At 39.2% G+C, this 15295-nt stretch overlaps 1 protein-coding gene across 3 annotated transcripts in view; it reads left to right on the top strand.

Annotated features, from left to right (window-relative positions):
- pvrl2l (PVR cell adhesion molecule related 2 like) overlaps positions 1 to 15295 on the top strand; it is a 341169-nt gene that overhangs the window by 191969 nt on the left and 133905 nt on the right. Inside the window, exon 7 of one of the 3 annotated variants that reach the window (XM_032581591.1) lies at positions 7927 to 13262. The exons of the other annotated variants lie outside the window; for them this stretch is intronic. Coding sequence (XP_032437482.1) covers positions 7927 to 8546 — 620 coding nt within the window. The 3' untranslated portion in view covers positions 8547 to 13262. Of the gene's footprint in view, positions 1 to 7926; positions 13263 to 15295 lie in introns of those variants that run through there. 3 annotated transcript variants of the gene reach the window in all.

The following is a 15295-nucleotide window of genomic DNA, read 5'->3' as shown; positions in this document are numbered from 1 at the left end:
TGTTTAAAAGTTACTTGTAAATGACTTTTATCGTATTTCATCTTGATCTCTGAGCTGTAAACTTGACCACAAATACTTGGTAATGTTTTGTGGTTTTACAGTGCAGCATTAGCATCTTGTGACGTTGGAATATGAGCCTTGATAGCAATGTTTACATCGTTGGGATGATTATGCCCACAACATATATTCTATTATTTACTTGTGTCATGAAATCAGTCAGCAACTTCTACACACTAGAGTGAATCAATACCTGCATGGGATTTATTTTCTAGATTTGATTTTTGCTTTTGCTGCATGTGAAGTTTGAATTTGTGTTAAGAAAACTTGAAAAGCCAACATGTGGATTAAAGGAGGAGGTAGATCATTCTGAGCCCAGTTGTTATATGTAATGATGTTAAATTGCACAGGAACAATGTTGCCATGTTTACCTGAGGAAATTTGCTCTTTCGACTCTACTTAAAGAGTTTTTATTCCACAGTTCCCACTGAGCCAGGTCAACGTGTTTATGGTATAAACACCTTTAATGGGCGTCAGGCCCTTGTGGCCGTCTGATTTAGAAAAAAGCCAGCATGTAATTTGAAAAATGGCTCAGTTGGTTTGCTTTGTCATCCGAGAATAAATGCCAATCAGATTCAGACAGGTATTGTGGGAGTATTAACTTGCCCCAAACATTTTTAACCGTCTTTAATAATAAAGTTTACTCTTTCATCAGTTCTTTGGTTTTACCAGTTTTTAAACAAGAATAGTTTAAGCCTTTAAAGTAAAGTCAATCCTGAAGGGGCATATTTGAAAAATGCACCACATCAGCTCTAATAATAGAAATAAATTGAACTATTTCTATACATGACACCTCTCACTATACAGTACATTTGCATTCCTACCCGGTTCTAACATTTGTACTTCAGTTTGTTTTCTCTTCCTATGATTCATTTGTAGAATGAATCATTAACTGGACTGCACTTAAAATCTGGTCTCCACTTTATACCTTGCACATGTACAGAGCTAAATAACTTATATTTTACTGTCACTCCTGCACTTTATATTTTATATTTTATATTCATATTTTTATACTGTATTTTATTTTATTCTGGAGTAACCTCACAATTGAAAGCTCAAAACATTGTCCTGAGCCGTATGCAACGAAATTTCGTTCTGTATACACCCTGTGCATGCAAAATGACAATAAAGTCAGTCTAAGTCTAAGTCTAAGTCTAGAACAAACTTATAGCAGCAATAAAACTGATTGTTTTCTGAATGTTTGGGATCCTTGTTCTGTTGATGAATTTGTTTGAATCGAGCTTCAGGTGATGGACTGATGTCCTCACCTTTGACTCCATAATGCTCTAATGCACAGATGGATTAATGGCCGACACGGTGACTAAAAGGAAGGTCCTGTGGTTACAAAACAAGCCCAGATCATCATCCCTCCACCACTGTGCTTCACAGTTGATATGGAGTGTTATGTTTCTTTCAACATGGTGCTTTGTTGTACTAATTTGTCTGAAGGAAGTCCAGAAAACTTGCGGTTCAACTTTCCAGGCCTAAGTTGAGTTTAGATGACTTAGTTTTCAACCACTCAGTGTTTTTTTTTATTGTTCTGATATGTATTTAAGAGACATGTTAAGAGTCTTAGAATAAGTTCTTGTTTGTTTTTATTTATTTTGCAGTTTCTTTGAAAACTCTGGGATCAGATGTTGTGGTGAACTGGAAGTTCACTCCTGGAAGTATTAACTATCATAAATGTTTTAAATCATGTTTTCAACTTCAGTTTGTTTTAAAATGGCCTGATGACCATTGACTGGTCCATTGTTGAGGTCTGTCCACAATGAACCCTACCCTAAAACACACTGTCATGTGCAGAACAATTTTTATGGAGGTAGTCACTATGATGATCAAGTGTTTTTGGAAAAGTCAACTTGTTCATATTTTATTTTTAAACTACAAAGTTTCTTGCTTTGCACTTGATAAAAACTTGATTTAAATCTTTTTATACTGATGATGCAAATACTGTTGTACAAAAGGTGAACACAAGAATTTTAATATTTATCACACTGTTTTATCTCTTTAAATTAAGAGCATGTGCCTTTAAAAGGGAAAGCTAACAATGCCTAAAGGCTAAAAAACCACAAAGTAGTTTATCAGGAATTATTTTGTGTTTATTTTGTGCTTCAGTCTAACTGTAGTCTTTTCAAACTAAAATATTGTTTTTTTAGTTCTCTCCTTTGGGTTTTAGTGCAGTACTTGTGAACAGATGTGGTTTGAATGATGTTAATGTATTGATGGCTTCCCAAGGAAAAGGTTGTTTCATCTCTAAGGACTTTCGCACTGAATCTGGAAGCAGAATTTTAGATGCTGGAAGCTAAAACCGGTGCTGATCTTTGGCTCATCTTCTAGTCTAAACCTGCTAATAAAATCCATCATAATTACACATTAAATCTCACTACAGGGGAGCCCTGAATGATAGAATACATTACAAAGTGTCCTGTCTCAGATTTGTATCTGACTAGAGTAAGAAATGTGGATAAGTCGGTTATTTTGTTAAAATCCTCTTTGACACTTTTTTGCTCTCATATTTTTCCCCTTTCAGTGTTTTAGTGTTTGGTTCATAGTAATTTCAACATTACTACAGTAGACGTCCTTGACCAAAAGCGGCATTTAATTGGAGTCCGTCCTCTCTGTGTTGGTGTGAACTGACAGGCTGTGGTGTGTTTTCAAGCCCCACTTCAAAGAATGAAAAAAGTGCAGAAAAGAGGGAGAGAGGCGGAGAAGAAGACCCTCCGATTATTCAGATTTGGGTTTATTTTAGTTTTTCATGCCTCTCTCTGAGGCTGTTTGTCCGTCCCTCTCAGCCCTAATTCTTTCCACCTTGCTTCCCCACATCTCAAATCATCTGCTTTAGATTATCCCAACCACTGAGTGGAGCCGAGTAGAAATGGGTTGTTTTCACGGGTCTCTCGCTCTCCCTCTCCTCTAATCTCCTCCATGTTCATGACACTAATACAGAGACTGATCTAAGCCCTCCTGCCTCTCTCTGTGACATTTATCACTGTGCTTCTTAATGCAGCCAGCCTGCCTCTGTTGACGAGAAATAAGGATGACAAGCGTGGCCTATTTTCTTGCTTATGATAGGCTCCTCTCCTTTTGACTTTTTTAGGGGGGAGTATTCGCACTGAAGAGTATTTACTAAAGTGTCTCGCAGCATGGTTGACAAGAATTTGACATTAAACTTTGATCGTAAATCTGGCATTTTACTGTCGGCACTAAACTGGGATCCATTAGTGTCTTAGATTGTAATAAATGATGTCGGATAACGCCCTCATAAAGCCTGCATCTATTAAAAACATCACTAAACATCCACTTTTGCCATCCTTGTAAAGCATTTACATGCTATATCCGGTTTTGATGGATGATAAGTGATGAAATTAAACATTAATGCATTCATTATTAGAGTGCCAATCAATGATTTTTTTCTTTGAATTAATGGAGTGGAGATGGGAAAAGTCCACACATTGTCAGATTTCCACTGATATTTAAAATGTAATATTAAATGAATTGAATTTACGCAGCTTTTTTATGACAATTGCTCAAAGACCTTTCACACATTAAGGCTGAGTTCACACTGCAACCTGATTGACCCAATTCCAATTTTTTGACATAATGCAACCTGTATCTGATCTTTTCATGACAGCCTAAAAACACACGTCGGTTTCCTTCCGAATGCGACGTATCCGATTCAAATGCGACCTAACGTCCAGGTCGCATTCATCCGACCTGAACGTCACTGATACTCACTATTCTGTGTCCTGATACACACAAGCAGGAAGAAAAACAACAACCATGGCGAACTGTAATGAGGATTAAGTTGTTAATATGCTGCCTCCGGTCGGACAACAACTCCAAATGTGTAAGCTATGCTCCACTGTTGGCGTCCATGTTTACTTCTGAAAACACTGAGCACTTCTTCTTTTTATGGCGGTTGGGAAAACACTGAGAACGCTGACGCTATTGTGCCCTCTACTGTGCATGCGGGACACTTTCAGGTCGTTTGCCCGTTCACACTGGAGAACACATACAGGTCGCATATATTTGGAAGTGTGAATCATCATCAAGAAAATCAGATTTGACAAAAAATCGGAATTGGGTCACTTCAGGCTGCAGTGTGAATGCAGCCTCAGTCTGCTTTCTAGCACAACACTCACAACATTCACATCCTCTTACACTGATCTGCAGATTGGTAGGCAACTTGTGGTTGAGATCGCTGGGTAAGTGCACTTCTAAAGATAGAAGAATAAACTAGAATTGAACCCACAAGTTTCTGACTTGAAGACAGTGGCTCAGTGGAGAAGAAGCAGACGGTATAGAATTAGCAGGAGACAGCCATCAGAGTGACTAGTTAGTTTAGAAAAGCAAGAAAAGTTCTCTGAAAGTCAAGCTGAAGGCTAATTAATGGAGGGTGGGATAACTACAAAGCTAACAGGCTAGTTTCAAAGCTAACATCTGGACAATATGGCCCCTAGTGTAATCAAATGGCGAGCAAGAGGCCTTTCTAAGCTAACTGCATGTTTATTGTCTGTTCTTTGAAAGAACAGCTGGTTAACATTCAATTTCAGCTCAGTTCAGTTTATTTATGTTGTGCGAATTCATAATATGTACCATTATCTATGCTCATATTTGCCATCTGATATTCTTAGTGTTAATGTCGTCATTTTTGCGTTTTTTCTTGAGTAATCTTATTGCAAAAAGAAGAACATAGGTATTGAAAACAAACGTGTGTTTCTGTTTAATTTAAGGGGAGAAATGATTGCTCCTAGTTGCAGAAGATAGTTGCTTTATGCATAATTTTAGTTAAAATATCAGCAGTCATTAAGTTTTGTAGAAAAATGGAGAGAAATTCACACTGCTCCTGTGTATGACCTGATCCATTGAAAAATGAACATGCCAGCTGTAATGACCTTTTTAGGTGCATTGTCTGTATAGCCTATACAGAATAATGGACTTTTTAGCACTTGATTAACAGAAGGATGACAGCCACCAAAGGCCCTCTCACAAAAGGCAATTATTCAGCTGTCTCTCTGTCTCCCAGGCACTTGATAAATGCCACTAATGCCTAAAATATAAATGGCACAATAAAAATAAATATCACTTTGGTCCACATGTTGTGTTTCAATGCCAATCTGTAAGTTTGAAAAGAGGGGAAAGTAGGACAGGGAAAGTTGGATTCATCAACCTTAGTACATTCTATCACTTCAATTGGATATAACCACTCCTCCTAATTTAGCAATCATTTCCTTTCCCCTGAGCCCCACCTTGCTCTCACAGCCGGTTTGTGTCATCCTGGCATCGTCTTCCCATATGAACCGGCAGATAGTGTTTTAAAGCCAACCAGCCCTCTCCTTTCAACTTTACTCTCTATTCCCTCCACCAAAAACCTACTCAGGCTTCCTCTGCTGTTCCTTTGCTCAGCTTCTCTCTTCTTTCATCTGTTTTTCCCTCTGCACTGTCAGAATGAACAATTTGCATGAATCACAGGCTCTCAATCCAGGCCCAGTTGTAGTGACATCCCCCTGCTGGTTTTGTTAGCACAACCACACATTGCAGCTCCAGAGAGGTCATTATCCAATGTCCAATGTGATATATCTGAAGGAAAACAATGTCATTCACATAATGTTGCTTCTCTTGCACATATACTCTAACAGCATCATTTCAGTGAACCTTAGATTGCTTGATTGGCGTGCACGGCTGTGTTTTCCAGGAGAGCTGGCAGAACCAGGGAGTCATTTGCATAAAACAAAAAGGAGCTCAGACTTGCTGCTGTTCCGTTCTCCTCTAATTGTACAGCTTCTCAAAGGGAAGTCTGCATGTAATTCAACTACAAAAAAAAATGACAGTGTGTAATTGCATACTTAAAGTGGATGTGAAAAGTTTACACATCCCTGTTACAATGATTGGTGTTTGTGACATGAACAATCATCCTGCAGCTAGAGCTACAGCATGCAAAAGGTTTCAAGGACTAAATTATCTCAATGTACATAAGTGCCGTCATCAATAACTAGCAAAAGTTTAAGAGTAATGTAACAACAACTGATTTTTTTTTTTTTTCTGAATGGAAAAATCATAAGAAAGTGGATCAGAAATGGCACCAAGAGGTCAGGCAGTTCTGACAACATTTTTATCCACTGTTATTCATGTTCTGCATGTAACAAAATCTAATGTATTCTACATTTGTACAAACTAAGAAGTTGGACCACAGAAACCTTTCCTCCAGATGTAGTCATCCAGGTATGGCTAAAATCTCAGGGGTAAAATTATGATCTGATGAAACCAAAAACTGCAAGAATTTCAAGACACATTGGGTTGTTTTCCAGTTAATTGACCTGGACTGTTTGTTATGGAACAAGAAGTTATGAACCGTTCCAAATATCAGTCACTTTTGACCCAAGCCCTTTTGGTACAAAAGCAAAAGAGGGAGGGGCTTATTTGAGTCCAAGAAGAGATGAAATTATAGATCAAACCTGGATAGATAGATAATGCAATTATCAAATCAATAGAACAACGACTTTATGGGAAGAAAGTTTTAGAAAATTCAACCAGAGTTCACAACTTCATCTGTTGGGTCACTTGAAAATGGTCGTGGATAAGCAATGTCCAATCGCTATCAGTGTTAGATATTTGGAAAATTTTGCTTGTTAGCTGATATTGGATGCTAAATATGGGATGCTAACCGACTCCTTCTAAAGAAGACTTGGCCTGAATGTAAATGGAAGGTGCTGCAGCATAGTAATAATTCATGTACACACCCAGGTAAAAATGCTATTGCATCTTTTAGAAATTTTTTTTTTAGATATTTTCCCTGTTGGAGGTTTGTTTTATGTCTCATCAAGCATTTAAATTTCTGAAATCTGGTGATTTACTGGGTGGTGCTCACTTTTTACATAAACTGTATTCTCTCACATGGTTGGTTTGATATTGTCTTTTAGCTCTACATGAATCTGCTCATCCAGATCAACATTATCTGAGCCAGATGCTTTTTTTCTTTCTTATTTCTACTCAGAATCCTCCTTAAAAACTGCCTGGCATTAGCCTTTCTGCAGTGTGGACTTGTACCTTTGTGTGCTGCCTGTCAGTGAGGTCTGGATGGGGTCCCAGGTTAACAGCAGGTGATCATTTTGCCCAATGGTTTGACTAGCTGACCAGTAGCAGTCAGATGGAGAAAGCCAGCGACAGCAGAGACCTGGACAATGAGAGGGGAGATAAAGGGCATGTGGAGCGGGTACAAATGGGAGAAAGGGAATTAGGCAGGGTCAAACTGGAAGGGCTTGGGGATGTTAAACACTTTCCAAGCACAATTGTGCTCATTTCATTCTCCTCAATTAACACCCTCACCTTTCTGTTCTGGTTCTGCTTCTGTGTCTGTCTTTGTCGCTCTGCTGGACCGAAAACCTTTAATCCGTTCCAGAGACAAAAAATAAGGTCCAAAGCAAACCTGTGTTCGCTGATGTTGTACGCTCGACTTCATTCTTGTTTCAATATTCAACTGAAACATGAGTGGAGAGGCAAACTTGGCTCACACCAACCCAAAGTTGAAAAGGCTTTACTCCCCTCCAGCTGCCGAAAAAAGCAGGGAGAGGGCAACAAAAGGGGAACCGACAGCTGGACAGACATAAATGTAGAGCAAAATGTCTGCAAAATGTCGCACAAAAAGCAGCTGGGAGAGTGAATGAGTCCCATTCAGCCTGATCCCAGCAATGACTGCACCCTCACCAAGGGATTACACTGAGAAGAACATTACCACACACTTATAAGAGGATTGTAACACACGTGCTATCATCACCACTTACAATAGAAGAAGAACTACAGCCATCAATTCCTTCCTTTTTCTCTTCCTCCACTCACTCCCTCATTTCAACCCCTCCATCCCCTCTGCAGAAGCCTTGGAGGATCCGTCCAGTGCCGGCGCAGTGGCGGGCGCAGTCATCGGCTCCCTCCTGGCCCTCTTATTGGTCGTGACTCTCGTTGTTGTCCTCCTGACCCGCAGCCGCCGCCAACAGAGGCGGGGCTTCCCCAGCAGCGGGGACTCCGTGGCGGCGGGCAACGGAGGCAGCAACGGTTCGGACTATGGCAACAAAGCCCGCCTGCTATTCGCCGGCTCCGGAAACGGCAGCAAGAACGGAACCGGGGCGAACAACAATGGGCCGGTGTACACGTACCGGGAGGGCTGTGACGCCACTGGGACCCTGACAGAGAAACCCAACAGCTACCACCACCACCTCCATCACGCCCCAGCTGGAAACCGGCCGACCCCCCATGACATCCTCCTCTGTGGTGAGATGGATGAAGCTGAGAGGAGGAAGTTTAACCTGGATGACAGTATCGAGGAGGAAGACGAGCGATACAATCGATTTGGAGGCGGCGGGAACGCGCTGCCTCCGGCGTATCATGCCCACAGAGGTCATGGCGGCGAAGCAGAAATGGATGTGTACCTCGACGACGACATGGAGTCCCAGAGGGACGGCTCCGTCATTTCCCGGACTGCCATTTATGTCTGAGGATGTGGAGAGGAGAAGAAGGGTCTGGAAATCAGAGGATGAGATGGAGGAAGTGAGGGAGTTAAAAACAACTTCCTGTTCAGCACTAAAATTCAAATCGCCTCCATTAGCTCGACACCTACCTGCTTAAACTCCAACCTGACTGCAGAGTTGCCATCAGTAATTTCCTCTATGCTTCACAGTTCCTGTATATTACTATCTAGTGAGGACTATGAGAACAATAAAAACAGAAAGAAGTTGTTGTGATGCTTGTGAGGCAAAAGTTGTGCGCTGTGGCTCAGTTTGTGACCGTGTTAAACTGTAACCAGGGGAGACTTGATTCAGTGTAAGTCAGAAACCTTAGCGTACTCTTGACGCTACGCTGCTAATCGCTACGTTCTTCTCGCTTCAGCTTCGCTGTGTGATTATGTGCAGAGTGACTCCAGTGTTTGTACTGTAAACATTACCAGAAATCGCAACTAGAAACATAATAAACATCACAAAATCACCCAGATTGATGTAAAATCTTCAACTTGTTAACAGCTTCTGTGGATGTTGCTGTTGCTCTTGTGACGAAACCTGAACCTGAATTTATATTGAAAAAAAAAACTCTGAAAGACTAAACTTGTCGTCCTGGCAACAGTGAGAGACTCCTTCTTAATCGCCGAATGCTGGCTCTACTGGGGGCTTGCTCCCCGCGACACCACCTGGTTTCCCGATGGGAGCCGCTGAAGTGCGGGGCCCCATACTGAGTCACATGACAGACTTACCAGTGTGTGTTAATGTGTGGCTGGCTGTGGTGTTAATGATGTGCATCATCCGTATATTGGGCGGTGTGTCACTGTAGCACAGTTGTTGCTGTTGTTGTTGTAGATGTTGTTGTTGTTGTTGTTGCTCTTGTGTAATGGTGTTGATCTTGCTTGGAAAAAGATTCACCGAGAGCCTTGGGGGGTTTCACAAAGTTTCACGTTGAGTCTGTAATGACTCATTAAATGAATAAAAAAGTTACTTTTCTTTGTTTCCAACTCTACTTCCTTCTTTTTGTTTTACCTTATTTACTTTCTTCCCACTTGTTTCCTTCCTTCGAGGACTGCTCAGTTGTTTTATGTTCCACTTTTATATAATAAGTCATTTTTTTCTATTTCGGCTCCATGTGTTGAGTGCGATATCCACCAGCGTTATTGGAGGTTATTGGATGTCACTTATCACTTTTTCAGGGCCTTTTGAATGTTTTAGGGTCTTTTTCTGATTATTAAATATTCAAGATGCATTTATGAATATTAAAGAAAAGAAAATCGAACAATTTCTCACTTACACAATGTATGTTAGCATATTCAAGCTTTGTTAGAAATAGTAAAGATGTAATCTTACCGAAGTGCAGTAACAAGCCACAACTCCAAGTTTAGATCTGAAAACTTTTTGGGGTGACATTGGGCACACACTCACCTGCCTCTTTATTAGTCACACCTGTTCAGTCGCTCATTAAGACAGGTAGCAAATCAACCAATCACATGGCAGCAGGATCCAGATGTGGTTGATTGCAGCTGTTTGTGTATTTCAAACCTGCAAATGCTCCTGAAGGACAATGGTGGGCCTAATAAAGTGAACAGTAATCTGTTCTTCAGGATGTACTGCAGATATTAATCTGAAAGAAGTAGTTCAGGTAAACCTGAAAGGCTAAAGAGCTTTAATTAGCTTATAACTCTTACGCTCAGGTGCAATATGATGCATAAAATACAGATTTAATAAATATCCTATAAGGTTTAAGAGCAGTTTTAGATTAGATCTTCTTCTGAGATTACAAATGTATCTTTTGAAAGTCAGGAAAGATGAGCCTGAAATTATTTGTGGCAAATGTGGAACACTAAATTCTTAATGTATTTCTTAAAAGCCAGAATCAGATTTTTTTTATTTTATTTTTTTATTAACAAACATTGAAAACAGAAATGTTTTAAGACACAAGCTCTGCAGCTCTGATTGTTTACCAGAGCTGAAGCTACGTGTTTTCCCATCTTTGTGTTTCAGGCATATTTGAAACGTTTTCCAGCCAGTTTCCTGTTTCTCTTGAGAAATTATAAGTTGAATGTAGCAGTAAATAAAGCACAGCAATTTATGTGAGAAATATAATGCAGTAAGGCTAGACCGAAGTCTCCGGAGATCAGGTGTAAATAAAACATTTCATTTGAGAAAACATTTTAATTAACAGCTTGTGTGAATCATTTTATGTCACTGTAACGGTGAGGTGACCCATCCAGGAAAACCATCACAAAAAAAGCCTTTTGGAAGAACGTAGACCGGCTTACACACGGAGGGAAAGTCACAATTGAAACATTTCAAGCCTCAGAAAAATGAACTCTAAATAGAAAGTATCAGGCGAAAAGCCTGTTGTAAAAAAATATTATTCACAATTTTTATTAAATGAAAACTGGCAGAGGCAAATTTAGTTAAATAAAGTTTTGAAAAGGCATTACACTCAAAAGGTGGCAGTGCTCACTTTATTCAAGGTCAGCCCTGTTTCTAACTTGGCACATCCATCAAATCTGCCGTTAAAACTGAAAACGATCCGCCTTACACACTTTGTTTATAACAAGTTGTTTGTTGCAATTAAAAAAACAGTGAAATAAAGGGTTTCTGCACGTTTCCACAACTCAAGGTTACAAGAATTACAAAATAATACTTACTTACTATGCCTTATTTTTAACTTATCAAATCACTTAAGCAAGTTAGATATGTTTCCAACTTCAGTAGTTTTTTGACAAAGCTGTTGATATCCCTTTTTCCAAATTTAATCGTGTTTAACATTCACCTCTGATGGAAAACATGACCTGCATCAGGTTTTAACTCCCTAAACAAACTGCAGCGAGGCGTCAAATTTTATTATAATATCTTATGTTCCGTCATAAAAACGATAAAAGTTATGACATAAAAACATTTCCAGCTTCTTTTTTTTTGGTAACTGTATGACTGTGAGTGTATGAAACAGTCAAAGCCACACAAACACAAATACTACTCTTGAAAAACGTTTCAAACAGGCATCTTAAGGACACCAAATGCATAAAGTATTGTGATTTTTATCACTAACCTGTACACAGTATTTGGAACTGCAGTGGAGCCCCGAACACTCAGACTTTCTGTGGAACGTGACTCCAAATGATTCCACAGTGGAAAAAACTGTGTTTATGGATTTTTTTTTTTGTAGATGATATCTAAATAAATACCTAAACACTATGCTACTTCACATGCTATTGGCGGACATTTGCAGAGCAACCAATCAGGGATCCCCATTTATTTTTCTAGGTCCTGATTGGCTGAACGCTCAATAACAGAAATAAAGAAAACCGTCAATGTTAGGTTCTGCTCCACTGTGCTTATTAATTCATATTAATCCATATTTGGTTAGAAGCATTTTTAGAATAGATCTAAAGTACTTGCTGTTCCTGTTCCCTCATTATTAACTATGATCACATTTTCCAACATGATGGAGAAAATAGTAAAAATAACAGTTCCAACAATACAGTTTTTGAGTTTTTAAATATCATTATTGTCACGATGAATCAAGATGATTATTATAGGACTCTTTCTATTGTAAAGATGAACGATCGGCCTGCCTGTGCTCTAGTAGTTAATGCATAATAATGCCTAAATTCCTCAGCTAGACCAGAAGAGTTTTGTTTCTCAAAACAAAACTGTTTAAACATCCGTTAGAAGAAGGAATGAATGAACTAAGTTTCAAATTGACAGCCTAGATTTCAAATATAAGACTTTTAATAACTTTATAAGACCCTGCAGAAGCTCTGCCATTAAAACGGTTTTTCAGTTGTTTCATCAGTTTCAACATAAAGAATAACAGAAAAAAGGGAATTTCCAATGAATGTTTTGATCTCTCCCTTTTCATATTCTCATGATCCAGTGTACTGTGAAAGAAAAAAGTATTGTCAACATACTATAGCTGTTATTCCTCAACATGAACTGTAACTGCTGTCGTGTGGGTTGGAAATCTGCAGTTTTACCATTAAATCAAGAGCTGAAATGTTTGGATTTTATATTGATTTTTTTCTGTTATAAAGGAAAGCTGGTTCAGCTCTTCCACTGCCAGCAGTTCCCTTGTTGCCGATTGATGTTGGACATACTGTGCAATCTGTTGTTCTGTAAATGAGACAGTTGTATCTGCTTTCTTACTAAATATTTCAGTGGAGACTCTGCGTACAGCCGCATCATTTGTCTGCACAAGCTGCCAATTATGTTGAAATAACTTGCAGACAGCTAGAGTGTAACTTCAGTTCTTACACATTCGGTGTTTATCATTTCCCTACAGAAAAAATGAGATGTGGGGTTTTATTTAGGACTCTGTGGGGTGCATCCATGCTCCAAGAATCACATTTTTCCAGTAACTATATGGTATCTGTCTGAGTATAAATTGAGAGAAACAGTCATTTCTGTTTTGTTTACAGTGCTGTATTATATTTAAATGGAAATATTTTTGTTGGAGGTATGGGTAAAAATAAAAGCCCCGGCTTTTTGAGGGCTCCATGTGACTATATCCAGCCTCTGGTCTCAGCGTTTTGCTTCTCCAGGGATTTCTAAAGGTAATATTAAACTGGGCTCACAAATTTGGTGCCTAATTATTCCCAGAGTCTTGTAGCGTGGATGCACCCTCAGCGAGAAAAATCTTCATCGGTCACAACTTTTTGTTTCAGCACAACCCAGTTTCAATAAAAGAAAAGCATTTCAAAAAGACTCTGCAGAGAATCTGGTAATTAATTATGCCGCTCTGTGTTATCAGTCCATAAATACCAAACTGCCTCAACCTTCCTCCTCGCTGCACCTGCTCTGATTTGCTGTGTTTAGCTTCTTCAACAGACCTGCCACAGGGACCTATTTCTGGTTCTGCAGACTCTACACAAAAACTGTACACTTGCTTTGTCACAGCATCTTCAGTTAAATCCACCATCACACCTGGATGCTCATTATGTAACGCACCGCATACTGTACTATGCAGTTTGATGCATTTGTTTAAAATAACACTGTAATGTGCAAACTGTGTGTTCATCATGCAGTTTATTCTAGAGGCCTTTACATTGCATATGCAAATACAGGTTTGTTTCAGCAAATTTGAATGTTTAAAAAGTGAATTGATTTTAGATATTCAGCTGGGAAAGTGCAGATGAAGAGAAGGGTTTCTGGAAAAGATTTTAAAATTTATTTTTTTAAATTCTGACTTTGATTTCAGAATTGTGATTTTTTTCTTCTCAACATTAAAGTTAGACTTTCAGGAAATAAAGTCAGAATTATGACTTTTAAAAGTCTTTTGAAGACTTAAAATAATTCATAGAAAAAGTCAAAATCTGAATTATATAATAATTTTAAAAATGTGATGTTTACTGAGATGTTTAAGTACGATAATGTTATTTAAAAGAAGGATTAAGAAAAGGTTATGTTTCATCCCATACAATAATGGAGAAGACAGCTGGCCTGGTGGCTGTCCATCAGAAAGGCGTTGGCTCCTTCAGCAAGTCATTGTTGTACAACCTGATGAATCTAAATATTTTCTGAAATATTCTTTTAATAACTTAGCTTTACGATGATATTCTTTCTGTTTTGGTGCCATTTGGTATCTGGGTCAGGGTTTTTCTGCAGCAACGACTGCAGTCCTTCAGTACATGACGGTGAAGAGGGGAATTCATGGTTTACTAGTCCATCTGCTGTATTTTCATGTAAAGTCCTGAGATGTGGGTCATAACCCAAAAACCAAGATTCTATATTAAGCACCTGAAATGTGTAACCTTTGTATGGTAAGAACTGGATAAGTTTGTTTTAACCGCTGCTGGTTGTTCATCAAATTGAGTTGCTGTAGGTGGTACAGGTACGATGAGGATGGAATGATGAAGACTGGGGGGAATCAGACCTTTTGTTTCCTGATTTAATATTTCCCAAAACAAACTGGAACATTATCATGTTATAATGTTATTCTCTCATCAAAAACACACCTGGAGTGTTGCTTTGATTCTTTCATGCATGTTTGAGAAATCCTTTACTTCAACCACCCAGCTCTGCGAAACACCTGGTTGGACGTTGCTCCACCTTCAAGACGCAGCTCCTTCTCTGAGCTCCTCTCACTTCCCCCACTCAGCTCCTTCAGACTAGCCAGCGGCAATTAGCAAACGCCTGGTGGAACTGCTGAGCTCATTATAGGAACTACTTCTCAATGCAACACTGGTAAAAACTTCGTTAAAGGATTAATAGAGCAGGTGTTTTTAAAGAGACAGAGGCCCAATTTCAACAAGTTAATTTACAAAGTAAAATTTCTTTTAAGTTATATTTGATATATGCAGCATTTTATAACAACTGAAGGTAAAATAGATATTTGTGCTATAAAATGGCACCATGTGCCTGGAAAATACATAATACTGCCCCTTCAAAGGAACATATCACTTAAGAATCCAGTAACAGAATATAAAATACTGTTTGAATATGTTAGAACATGTTTGATCTTTTTTCACACCTCCATGATTCCCTTGTATTGATTTTTTTCCCTTGCTGTTCCTGCGGCCAGCTGAAAGCGGAATGTGATAATTACACGTCCCCCTCTCTGATCTTTAGCTCGCCGTGGCGCCTCATGTCACATGTGCTGCTGGAGGCTGCTCTTATGAGCCTCACCCCTGCAGAGTCTTGTCCTTGCCTCTGTGAGTGTTGGCCCCCAGTCCATGCAGAGCGCGCAGTAACAGGTCAGTTGGCTCTGTCAGAAAGGAAAAGGGGCCAGAAGGGAGGGG

Source organism: Xiphophorus hellerii, chromosome 13 (genome assembly GCF_003331165.1).
Source record: "Xiphophorus hellerii strain 12219 chromosome 13, Xiphophorus_hellerii-4.1, whole genome shotgun sequence".
NCBI classification, from domain to species: domain Eukaryota; kingdom Metazoa; phylum Chordata; class Actinopteri; order Cyprinodontiformes; family Poeciliidae; genus Xiphophorus; species Xiphophorus hellerii.
The sequence above is the reverse complement of the archived record's forward strand: the minus strand, read 5'-3'. Positions and strand labels throughout refer to the sequence as shown.